We start from the raw sequence: 11,843 nt of genomic DNA on the forward strand, positions 1-11,843 counted from the left end.
GCCGCCACGCCGGCCTGGAGTTTCCCTCGGATCCATGCCCACCAGCCAGATCCATCCAGGCAGTATTGGCGTCGACCGTACTCGCTACCGTAGCCAGCACGAACCGGAGTAGATCGAGTCGGAGACGACGCCTCACATGGAACTCCGGTCGGCCATCGAGGAGCCGTCGTAGCGCCGCCACCACCACGCCGCCCACGCAGTCGTGGAAGGCCCCCCCCCCATCTACACCCACGGGTGTCGCCCGCCAGGCAGGCCGCACCGCGCGCCACCGATCGAGGCCGCCGCCCCGAGATCCCCGCGCCGCCCGAGGCACCAGCGATCAGATCTGAAACAGATCGACCACAACCACCATAGGAGCGCCCCGAACGGCCCCCCACACGACCACCGGGGGAAACAGCTCCTGCCGTCACCCCCTGAGTCCTCGTCGGCGCGCCCTGTCGCCAACGCGCCGCCAACCGCCGCCGAACGCCTCCCGCGCCAAGTCCGGCCGCTGCGGGGAGGCCGCCGCCGCCGCCAACCGGGCTTTGCCCGGCGGCGAGCAGGAGAGGTGGGAGAGGGAGCCGAGGGCTTGGCGGCGCTAGGGTTCCCCCCTGGTCGCCGCGCGGGGGCGACCTAGGGGAGAGGAGGGGAGGGCGCTCACCCTCTTCCTCAAGAATTCGTATGCTCTTTAAAAATGGGGGAGAATTTCACTTCCCCGGCCTCTGCACCAACTAGGGATGCATACGGTCATTTTAGTATGAGTACCAAGATAAACATGGTCCTCAGAATTTTTTTTAATGAGTATCAAGATATTTTTTGATGAGTGGTTCCACCACACACCAAACTTGATCATCAATAAATGGGGGAAAACCCCTGTGCATCACCTGTCAATTATAGGAATTGAACTCGGGTCGTTAGGCTGCACAACTGCATGCCCAACCACTGAGCCAAGGCTCTCTTTGCAACTGGCCAATGTAAAAAATTGCGGCCTGCCTTAGTTCGATGTCTACTCCCACCATTCCAAGCTAATTGGAGTTTTAAGTTTGTCCTAAGTCAAATTTAGATAAGTTTGACCGAGTATATAAGAAAGTTAAGATATAGAAAAATAAAAATTAAAGTGTCAAAATATATTTTATTTGCTGTTGTAGATGTTGATATGTTTTTGTAGAGACTTGGTCAAAAAAATTGACTTGGAACAAAGCTAGAATTTCAGTTCATTTAGAAAGGAGAAGACCTTTGAATGAAGTGCATGGGCAATTTGCTCTGCTTGAGCCTTTGAATGAACTGCATGGGCAATTTGCCAAAGATGAATGGTTAATGGCATGCTGATAAAGCAAAAGCTTTTTCTGCAAATTTACAGCGAACGATCAATCCTTGCGGGAATTAGGGAGGGAAAGTGCTGCGTTCGAAACAGGACCATAGAATGTGGTGGTGTTTCGCTACATCCATTTCCACATTCAATCATTGATCTTTTAAATTGACTGCACGCTCCTTTCCATGCCCAAAATGGCTAGCTGGTGTTACCTACATGTCATGTTGTACCTTGCCTACAAGTTTATATATACATGTGATAGTAGCTTAGGCATTTTTCTAATAAGAAAACATTAGTTTAAGCACGCATGAGGGGCTCTAAACAATGCATGAGTTGGAAAACGTGAAAACAGAAACAAAAAATAGACAACCAGAATGTTCCTTTGATCATGTGAGAATGAAAACACCGGGCACTGCTGAGAAGAGGCCTTTAGATGGTGTAAAGCAAATAAGCATGAAATTTGAGATTAAGGGTTAGTTGATTTTTAGCGAGAAAAGTAGAGACAAACAGACAAGATGCACTGGAACATTCAAAAGAATTTGTCCATTAGGTTGGTCCTCGTGTGTTATTTCGTCCATAAGCAAAAAATAATAATTCCCCATCCTACAAAATTCCTATGATTCGATTCTAAGATCCAGACTGTAGGAGTAGAGACTTCTTCGTAGTAACTGCCCAACTTCCCTGTCGAGACTGCCCAACTTTTGTGTCGATGACAATTTAGTCAAACCTCTGATTGACTTTAGTCGGCCCGAGTTTGTTTCCAACCAGTCTCACTTTGTCTACTGATTTGAATGGAAAAAATATACATCCTAGTATTGGATCTATTGCTCGGGATTGTAATGATTTAGCTGAGTAGTCAAAATCCATTGCTTTGTCCCAGGTTTCTTCTGAAACTTGGCTGTCCGCTATTGGAACAGATAAAGCTCCTCCTACAGTTGATGTCCGCAATCCCGCTGTAGAAAACTGGGACAGATCATCCAGCTTCTTTCACTTCTGTGTCAGAAAATATACTAGTACCTGGAAAGAAGGAAAAGGCTCTTCTCCACTTTGTGCATGACAGAACAAGGCATATCTGAGAACCCAGACACAAACCACAAACAACACGGCCACACCATCATTTCTCACTCCCGGGGTCTCAAAGGTTGTTTACCTGCTTCGTCGTCCTTGGCAAGCAAATTGCACACAAAAGCAGCTTCAGCAATCTGCAAACTGTGAAATGGATGGGAGTATTAGCACAACGGTTCAGTTTTTTGTCCTAGCGGGCAGCTAGAGACATTCTGGACAATGGATCATAGCGACAGTGACAATGCAGTGGTTGAAAGAGACACCGGGCTAGCGGTAAGCAACTTACATGCTGCCTCATTCCCCTTTCTCTTTGGTACCACAAACATCATAATACAAATCTAGCACTAGATCCACCCAAAAAAGAAGCGGGAGAAAATATCCAATGAAATGTACGACCAGGAATCGAACATGATAATAAAAGGGAAAATAACAAACAGATGAAGGTGCCGGAGGAGCACACTGATGAATATTATTGGTCACGCGACAGAAATCATTTACCTGTGGAGGGCTTGATGGTCTCTTCGGGTCCAAAGCAGCATGTCACACGTCAATTCGTCACATGCTATGTCAACAACTCTCCTGATGATGTCAGATCGCCATTGACATGTATCCGAATACAGTAGATTACTTGTAAACTGGTAATTCTACCAATACTATCATAAAAGCACCAGAGGTCTGATGAAGATGAACTGAGAGTATCAAAGTCCACAGAAGTAGATAGGTCCCGTATCTTTGACGAAACATACTTCTGACCATCTAGATTATCAACAAATATGTTATGAATCAATGTGAACATTGCAGTTCCATACGCTCGATTCACATTCAGATCACCGAATAATACTGAACGAATGAACATGCCACAAGATGCAACTGGTTCCATAAATTTGCAGAAAGGATTTTCTCAAGAATAGAACTTAAGTGGTTCTTCCAGATCCAACTGTGGATAGTTGCTTACGGTTCCAGTTACAATGCTGAGCTGAGCTGTGAGCTAACATGTGTACTAACCTAGCGCTATATGAAGCATAAGTTTATCTCTTTACAACACCCTATTGTACTCTCTAGAGTACAACAAATTATATCTAACACACGCCAAAAATCGCTGCTATTTTCTGTCACCTCCACCCCTTTTCCTTTAGGTATATGCAAACTGGCAGTATTCTGCTTGTAAGGGAGAAAACCTTTACATGGCAGATGTCCCCTGCACTATATACTCATCATCTTACTGCTATAAATGACTGCACAGGAAAAAGGAATTACGTAAGCAAAGCAGAGTGTTATTTCTTAGGCCAAATCAGGTTCATGGGAAGTAAATTTGGCAACTGGTTGGCCTATGTTTGTGCAGGCTCATCCACAACAAAAGTTAAAGGTCCTGAACTCACTGAGTTAAGAAGCTTCAGACCGGCTCCGCGTGTAAACTTCCTTGCAAAGAGGAAGCAAGGTGCTGGTCTCTCATTACTTGTGCACCACTCTCTTCTATATTCGGTCTCATAATATATATTATCAATATCCTACAAAAAATATAAAGAGATAGACCCTCAGTGAACAGTTAGAAATTGTCCTAGGCACTTCTTACAGGCAATTTATTTTACAGACATGCATCTTATTATGCCAGAACTACCGCATGGAAATCAAAGTATGTATCTCTCATCACCGATTTTGCCATCGATGTAGCTAGATATCAACTTCTATCAAACTCAGCAAACCAAAACAAATAATAAAAGCATACATGGTTTTTCTGTGAAATACAAAAAAAAATACAATCATCTTTCTAGGGAATACAGTGTTCAGATTTGACAGAAACATATACCTTAATGGATTTTATAAGTGCGGGTGTAGCATCAGAGACTTTGTATGTTACAGGATGCCATCCACGCCTTTCACGATCTTTAGAAGATGATAGATCCCATGCGCTATGTGTAACTGATCTCCGGGTAAGCTCTTCTTCAAGCCCATTTTGCTGTAACAGAGATATGTCATGTGCATTTGTGTAGAGAACAAATTCAAGGTATGTTACAATGATTATTGACTTACTGCAAGCAATGTTTGAACATAGTGCTCATCTGGTATGCAGTTATGTGCCTTCCATGCCTCAGCAGGCTGGGTAAAATGAGGACATGTAACACGTAAGACTACCAATTGAACTTTTTCCAGTGAAACAACCATAAACAAATGTACTTATTGAGTTCATAAGTAAATCTTGAAGGCTTAGATAATTATTTGGTTAAGAAAATATTTTAGGAAATATAAGAAATACAGTAGACATATGAGTAGTGGTTCTATGCACTCTTAAGAAGTTAAAATATATGCCGCGCTTAAAATTTGGCTTCACTACATATACGTACAGGAATATTGCAGAAATAACACAGATTAATCTAACTTTGGTTCCACTTCCGTATACGAGATCCTTGTGAGCGCACAAACTATCACACATAGTGTTATCTATTTTCATGTATAAGCTTTAACTTGTCCATAGTTTGAGAACAATACCTCCTTTATAATTGCATAGGTTGATGAAAACAAACAAAAATCAATTCATTTGGATGGGTACTAGTTAACATTAAAGCAAATACAGGCACGGATCAAGTTCATGCCTGCAATTCATGTCACAGGAATAAGGCCAGATGTTAACATCCAGAACCCACAGGAAAACAAATGGCATGATGAACACAACCTCTAATCTGTCATGTATTCTAGACATACTCCAGGTACAAACTGCATCAAAAACAAGCTTTGAACTATTTTCACAGAAGAAAAAAAGACAGCATGAACCACGGTTCAAGATACTCCAGAAATAGATGGATTGGTATTTTGTTAAAGGGTCTCACTTACAATAGGTTTATCCCAGTCCCGCCAGAACTCTGGTAAGGGCCTTCTCTGCAGCAAATAAAAGATATACTTTCTTCAATAAGAACAGGCACAGAAAAAAAATCAAGTTCCCATGTATGTACAGATGGAAAAACTGTCATTTGTACATGCATACGCTACAGCACCATATGTAAGTACAGATGTAAAAATTGTCAGAACTTAGTAGAATAATAAGAAGTGTACAACTATTTAAGTGCCATTATCTTGATGATGCGAAACTACTACCTTGTGAAGTCATGTCCATCTATGAACTATGTTACAGTACTGAATATTTCTGCACATAGAACATACAATTATTGAGGCACGTACCCTGCAATGCTTCTTGAATTCTGGCAACACCACATCATCATAAACCACAACTTCAGCATGCTTTTTAATCAGCACAGCCCACTGTATGGCGAGTTAGGGCGGCAGAGATACAAGAATGAGTTTGTTAGACACACAAAAATTCAAGTTAAACTTTTATTTTCCATCTTTCTTCTTTCATCAGTAAAAGCGGAAAGGTACCTGCGAGCCTTTTCTCCAATTCTCCACCGGGATGATTGGGTCCATTCGTGGATTGTACCTGCCCTGTTTTGTATCGGCGAAACTGCCAGCATTACACAATTGGATGCTATTAGTCAGACTATAACATCAGCTAAAAGAAAAGCTTACATCTTAATATGAACAGATCTGCAATATGTTATGCTAGCAATCGATCTAAAAGGTCAAGGTGCATGAAAACACTAAGACAATGTAAAATGGAAAAGGATATGATGAACTATATTGTCATTCATAAATACTGACTGATACTCATTCTTAATCAAGGCTAGGAGACATAATGCAAAACTGAGATGTTTATACCTGTCCACAAAGCTGGTTGATGCAGACATTATGTAGTCATAAGTGTAGTTGAAATTGTACAATGGTACACAGCTGGCAGAGAGAGAAGATCCTAGTAAGCACGAATTCAATATTAAGATCCAAATACGTTCATAAATGATGTGCGCAGTGCATAACCATTTTGACGAAAACAAGTTTGTAAAAAATAAATGTCGGATTGTTGAGTATTAGTAACTGTTGAGTCAAACACCAGAGCCATGTAGAAGATCTCAAATTTGCAACAGACCTAAATTTGGTAAATGGGTATAGCTATACATATGGATTACCATTATAGGCACTTATCCGAGACAACCAACAGAACATAGGGACAATTGGAAAATATAACCCAGGATTCACTTCCTGCAAAACAAATGTTCTCTCCAAGTCACAGAAAACACGGTTATGAATAACCTGGTGATCTACTGATTGTAAAAGTAGGATTTCCTGCAAGCAATAATAAGCACTTAAAAAATACAATTTGAGTCTACCAGTATGTTTAGGTGGAAAGGGAAACAACAGAGATATCTGAACTGGACCTAAATGTGAATGACATGAAAATTCCTTTTTTAAGGGCGTGGAGACGGTGTACAAAAGGGAAGAAAACTCGTGACTGGTCTAAAGGAAAAATGTCCAATTATGTCTTAGCACTACCACATTGCAATTTTTTAAGGGCGTGGAGACGGTGTACAAGGGCGTGGAGAAGTGCATTTTTAGCGGTGTGGTCCATTGTTGGGTATGTTGAAATATATTGCTCACCTCCCTCCATCAGTTCGGACTTTTGGATGAGTTGGTCGGTGCATGAATTCAATATGGTATCAGAGCCAAGAGATCTTGAGTTCAAGACCCTGCCAACGCAGTATTAAATAAAACGATTCTGCGGCCTACATCGATCCCACGTCTAAGGACTAAAATAGCCTAGACGTGAGGGGGAGTGTTGAAATATATTGCCCACCTCCCTCCATCAGTTCGGACTTTTGGATGAGTTGGTCGGTGCATGAATTCAATAGGGTAGCTTCAAACCTATACCCCCCGCCGCCCCTAGTGTGTATAACATGTTCGGCAACTGGTTGAGGTGTATTGATAAAAAAAATCTTTCCATATCCTTGTGGGGTGGGAAGCCTTGTGTTGGGCTTTGTGGCTTTCCATGAATGATGTGGTTTTTAACAAAAAGAGTATTTCATCTCGTGTGTAAGTTATTCAGGCATGTACACGTTGGCTCCGTGCGTGGTCTATCATGCAAAGGTACGTGGTCTATCATGAGTTTTTTTCTGTAAAACCCTACTTTTGAGTTCTCTCGGACATGTTGGTTGTGTGCATGTTATGCAGAGTTTGGGCTCAGTGCGGTTGTATTAGCTTGATATAATGATTGAATGAAATTCCATTTATTGGAAAAAGTAAGACAATCTACATGGGACAACAAAAGAAACATTGACACAATCTCAGGACATAATACAGCAGATTTTCCACTTTACTAATTAGTGTATTGCAGCAAGAGCTCAAACACCACATAAGTGATGTGTTAAACAGTACAAGTTCCCCCTTTAGACCTTATGCTTCATTGATTTCATTCTTTTGTGCAAATTGTCATTCTAAGAACAGCATCGAACTGTACCTGTCGGACACAAAAACGAAGCGCTCATTGAAGGGATCCTTGAGTGCATGGCTGAGAAGGATGCGCTCGGCCTCGATCATGCTCGCCTCCCCCCAATCCACCTGAATGCCAAAAAAGTTAAAATCATGTCGGCAGCAATGGAGCATCGAACGCAGAGATCACATATTATGGTAGGAACTGTCAGCACTAACCTGGACGCTGTTGTTGACCTGCCGGTTGTAAAAGAAGCGGGAGCGGGTGGTGGCGCGGGTGAGCACGAAGCCTGGCCGCGAGTGCACGAAGATGGAGAACCTCCCCTCATTGTCGCCCTGATCCGCATAATAAGAATCACAATGCGACTTGAGATTAATTCATTCGTTCGCTCCCGCATTGGTGAAATCGAGACGGCGATCGAGAGATGGAGCGAGAAGGGCGGGGGGGCGTACACGGAAGAATGCGTCCCAGACGAGGTCGAGCGGGAGGCGGTTGCGGGCGATGAAGAGGAAGGCGACCCTGGCGTTCCCCGGCGGCAGCGGCGCCTCCTCCACCTCGGCCAGGACCACCGGCCCCTCGTGCCTCCCCCCTCCTCCTCCCGCCGCGGCCGCCTGCTCCTTCCCTCCCTCCGTGTCCAGCGGCGGGGAGGAGCCGTGCAGGAGCAGGAGGAAGACGCCGGTGACGCAGAGGCAGAGCACCAGCAGCACCGCCGCCGCCGCGCTCCTGCCGCCCCTGCCGTACGAGTGCCGCCGCGGCCTCATTCCCCGAGACGGGTCGGCTAGTGCTCCGTGCTATATAGTGGTATTACCGTCTCACCGCCGGCGCCGCTCCTCCCGCTCGCGGCATTGGGGGTGAGCAGAGCGTGGCAGAGCAGAGCAGAGCGGAGCGGAGAGCGCCTCAGGTCAGATCTCGAGCTCCCGCGGCTGCGCGGGGGGAGTGAGGTGCGGTCTCGTGGTCTCGGGAGGTTGGTGGTGGTTGCACTTGCGCCGCAGCGGGGAGGCGGGGGATCGAATCTCGGCAGGCTCCGCTCGCTTGCTTGCCGGGGCAGCGCGGCAGCGGCAAGTAAAGCTAGCAGTCTCGTGAGAGATACTCCTGAACGGGCGTGCCAACCACCTACCGGGAACGGGAACGGGAACGGTGCGGATCCACGCTCCAGTGAGGTCGGGGCAGCGGCAACGGTGCGGATCCAAATCAGTCCCGAAGAGGGCGGGGCGGGGGCGGGGAGAGGGAGCAGCAAAGGGGCATGTTGTGGTCTGACAGTGGCACGTGGACTTCACATTATTCACATTGACTAGCTCCCCGTCCTAAAGTTGCGTCAAAGCGACACGCCGGTGCCGACTGTCAGATTTTGGGTTCCGACAGATCCTTGAGGTTCGAACACTGGGATGCGCGCGAAGATTTCGTCTCCTACCTACCTGCACCCCTCCGTCATGCTAGGATCTAAAACTACGGAAATAACAACATAAGAGACACAGGGTTTATACTGGTTCGGGCCACCGTTGTGGTGTAATACCCTACTCCAGTGTGTGGTGTGTGGATTGCCTCTTGGGCTGATGATGATGATGAATACAAGGAAGAACAGCCTCGCGAGGGTCTGTTCTTGGCTAGGGTGATGAACTGCTCGGAGGAGTTCAGTCACCCTTCTCTCTCTCTCTCTGCTTCCTCCAACCGACCGAACCCCTTGCTATGTGGGTGGCTGGTCCTATTTATAGAGGCCCTGATCCTCTTCCCAAATATCGAGCGGGAAGGGAGCCAACAATGGTGGGCTAATTTGAAGGGGGACAGCAAGTATCAGCTATCCTGACAAAAGTAGTCTTCGCCTGCGCAAAGCTCTAGTGATGACGCCGTCTTGGGCTCCACGGTGACCTCCGTCTCGTAGTCCTCCTGGTCTTGGTCTCGTTGCACCGAAATGGCAACCTTTGCCTGATGCCTCGGTACTCCGCGGCTGCGCTTGCCCCCTTTGCACTAAAGAGAAAAGGAGGACGATGCGTGGCTGGCACCCGCCTGGCGCCCTGAGTCGTCATGGCTTGCGTCATGGGCACCTCACGAGGTACCCTGCCTTGATCTCTCCGCCTCCTCGTGAGCCAGCCTAACGAGGCCGTGCCTGAGGAAGCTCCGCGTCGTCCGTCCCGCGAGGCTTGGCCCCTCGCGAGGGTCTTGGGTTTGTGTTGGTGAAGATGGGCCGTGCTGGGCCCCCCTTTGAGCCACGCCGCAGGCCGCATGCAGGCAAGTCTGGGGACCCCCGTTCCCAGAACGCCGACAGTAGCCCCCGGTCCCAAGGCGCGCCCGGACTTGGCCGTGCTGGGAGGCGAAAGGGCAGGAGCGGAGCGCCGCAGACCCTAACAGCCTGCGGCCTTGGGCGCCGCGTGGTGGTTGATTCGACGTGGGCATCTCCACTTCCCCATGGCGCCTTGGCAACTACACGGATTAGACAAATCCCTGCATGCGAAGCGGGTCATGATTACCTGCGATCGTGGGGGCCGTTGGTTGGCCCTCGCCAACTATAAGTACCGATCGACGCGCGCCCTTCCAGTTCATCTCCCCTTGCTTCTCCTTCTTCTCCATGGCCCCGTCGAGGAGGTTCTCGGCCGCGGAGAAAGGGAAGGCCTGCCAGGTTGTGCATGCCTCTCCTCCGCCCAAGCGCGGCCGAGGGCGCCCCCCGCAAACATCATGTGGCCACCACGGCAGCTCCCCGCGGCCGCGGAGACGCTTTCCAGCACGGTGGTGGGCAGATTACTGCGACCAGGGGTGCGCTCCGGCTGCGCGTCCCCCTATGTCGCGCTTCCGCGCTGCCGAGATGCTGTCGGAGTTCATCGTGTGGTCGGCGGAGCCGACTAGCACCCGGCTTCCTCTTCCTCGCTTCCTCCTCGGCGAGCTCCCGGGCGGCCTCTGGCTTCAGGCCGACGGCTGCTGCAGCCGGGCCTCATGGGTTTCACTGGAGGTCTCCGCAGTCGGGAGCCTGGCCCTGGCCCGCGGTTGGCAGTTGTTTGCCCACGCGCGCAGCCTGGGCCGTCGGTGCACCCTACACTTCAAGTTCGACGGTGATGCCACCCTCTACTGAGGGTGTTTGGGGAAGATGGTCGCCGCGCAGGGTGCGGCCCCGAGGGTGATGACCGCGGCTGGGAACCCGGCTCCGGCGATGATGGAGAGGGCAGCACTCGCGCGGCTGGCGGCGCTCAGGGTTCCTCAAGCTTCTCTGGTTCTTCTTCAGGCGGCGACTCTTCTAGCGGTGGCCGTGGTCAGCCTCCACGCCGTTGTATCTGCTTGGGAGGTGGTAGCGTGTCCGCCCACCGTCGCGCCCTGGTGAAGCGCGAGAGGGAGTCCGCCTGAGCTCCGGAGGCAGCTTGGGCTTCACTGCGGGCCGGTGCGAGGCGAGCTGCACCAGATTTGTTCTTCCTTTTCCTTTTTCCTGCGTAAAAAGGACAGTAGCATGGAGCCCCGCGGGGGCGTGTATGGGTTATTGCTGTTAATCATCGTTTTGCTTTCTTTATCGTACCTTCCGGCTACGTGCTTACGCGTGGATGGTTCCCGGCCCCAGCCGTGGGGGCGACCGACCCAGGCCCTGTGTCTGTGTCGCGGTGCCCGAGGGGCACGGACTGGAGGGGTGCTCCTGCAAGGGGCCCAGGTCGCAAACCCTTTGAATGACTAGGATAGGAACTCTCGCGAGGGTGCTCGGCTGCCCCCCTCGCGAGGCTTTGCACCAGAGAAATCGAGGCAGGAAAATGAAAGGTCGAAGAACCGCAAGCCAAAGACGGTAACAACTTCAATAAAACTTCGAATGAGAAGGAACAAGCCAACTGCGGAAAGAAAATGAAAGGCCGCGTCCGGCACCTAATCTAGTCTTCGACGTCTTCTCACCAGCGCGGAGCTAAGTGCTGCCACTGGGCATGGGAGGGAGCCCCAGGGCCTGAGGCCAGCACTCCTGAGACTCCAGGGCGTGTACAGCCCCAACTCATTATTACGTGAGAGTGTCACGGGCGGCGAGCTTCACAGGCGTTCGCCTTCTTCACAGGCTCCGGGCCTTTTCCAAAACGCGATAGCTTCACAGGCACTCGCCTTACTTCACAGGCTCTAGGCCTTTTCCAAAACGCGATAGCTTCACATGCATTCGTCTTGCTTCACAGGCTCTGGGCCTTTTCCAAAATGTGATAGCTTCACGGGCACTCGCCTTGCTTC

At 48.9% G+C, this 11,843-nt stretch overlaps 1 protein-coding gene across 1 annotated transcript; it reads right to left on the reverse strand.

Moving 5' to 3' along the window:
• Window positions 1-3,227: 3,227 nt before the first annotated feature.
• Window positions 3,228-8,810, reverse strand: LOC123040086 (glycosyltransferase BC10). The gene is made up of 11 exons (XM_044463029.1): window positions 8,120-8,810; window positions 7,886-8,002; window positions 7,695-7,795; window positions 6,065-6,136; window positions 5,729-5,810; window positions 5,531-5,611; window positions 5,186-5,230; window positions 4,388-4,453; window positions 4,164-4,313; window positions 3,736-3,864; window positions 3,228-3,591 (listed from the first exon to the last, which is right to left on the reverse strand). Exons 1-11 carry the CDS (start codon window positions 8,426-8,428, stop codon window positions 3,571-3,573), a joined length of 1,173 nt encoding a protein of 390 aa, XP_044318964.1. The 5' UTR covers window positions 8,429-8,810; the 3' UTR covers window positions 3,228-3,570.
• Between the last annotated feature and the right edge of the window lie 3,033 nt (window positions 8,811-11,843).

Source organism: Triticum aestivum, chromosome 1A (assembly GCF_018294505.1).
Source record: "Triticum aestivum cultivar Chinese Spring chromosome 1A, IWGSC CS RefSeq v2.1, whole genome shotgun sequence".
Classification (NCBI taxonomy): Eukaryota; Viridiplantae; Streptophyta; class Magnoliopsida; order Poales; family Poaceae; genus Triticum; species Triticum aestivum.

Coding starts and splice junctions, on each gene's coding strand:
- LOC123040086 (XM_044463029.1), bottom strand. CDS start 8,428: ATGAGGCCGCGGCGGCACTCGTACGGCAGGGGCGGCAGGAGCGCGGCG. Junction 8,003..8,119: donor TCTGGGACGCATTCTTCCGT/GTACGCCCCCCC, acceptor TATGCGGATCAG/GGCGACAATGAGGGGAGGTT. Junction 5,811..6,064: donor TCAACCAGCTTTGTGGACAG/GTATAAACATCT, acceptor TAATGCTGGCAG/TTTCGCCGATACAAAACAGG.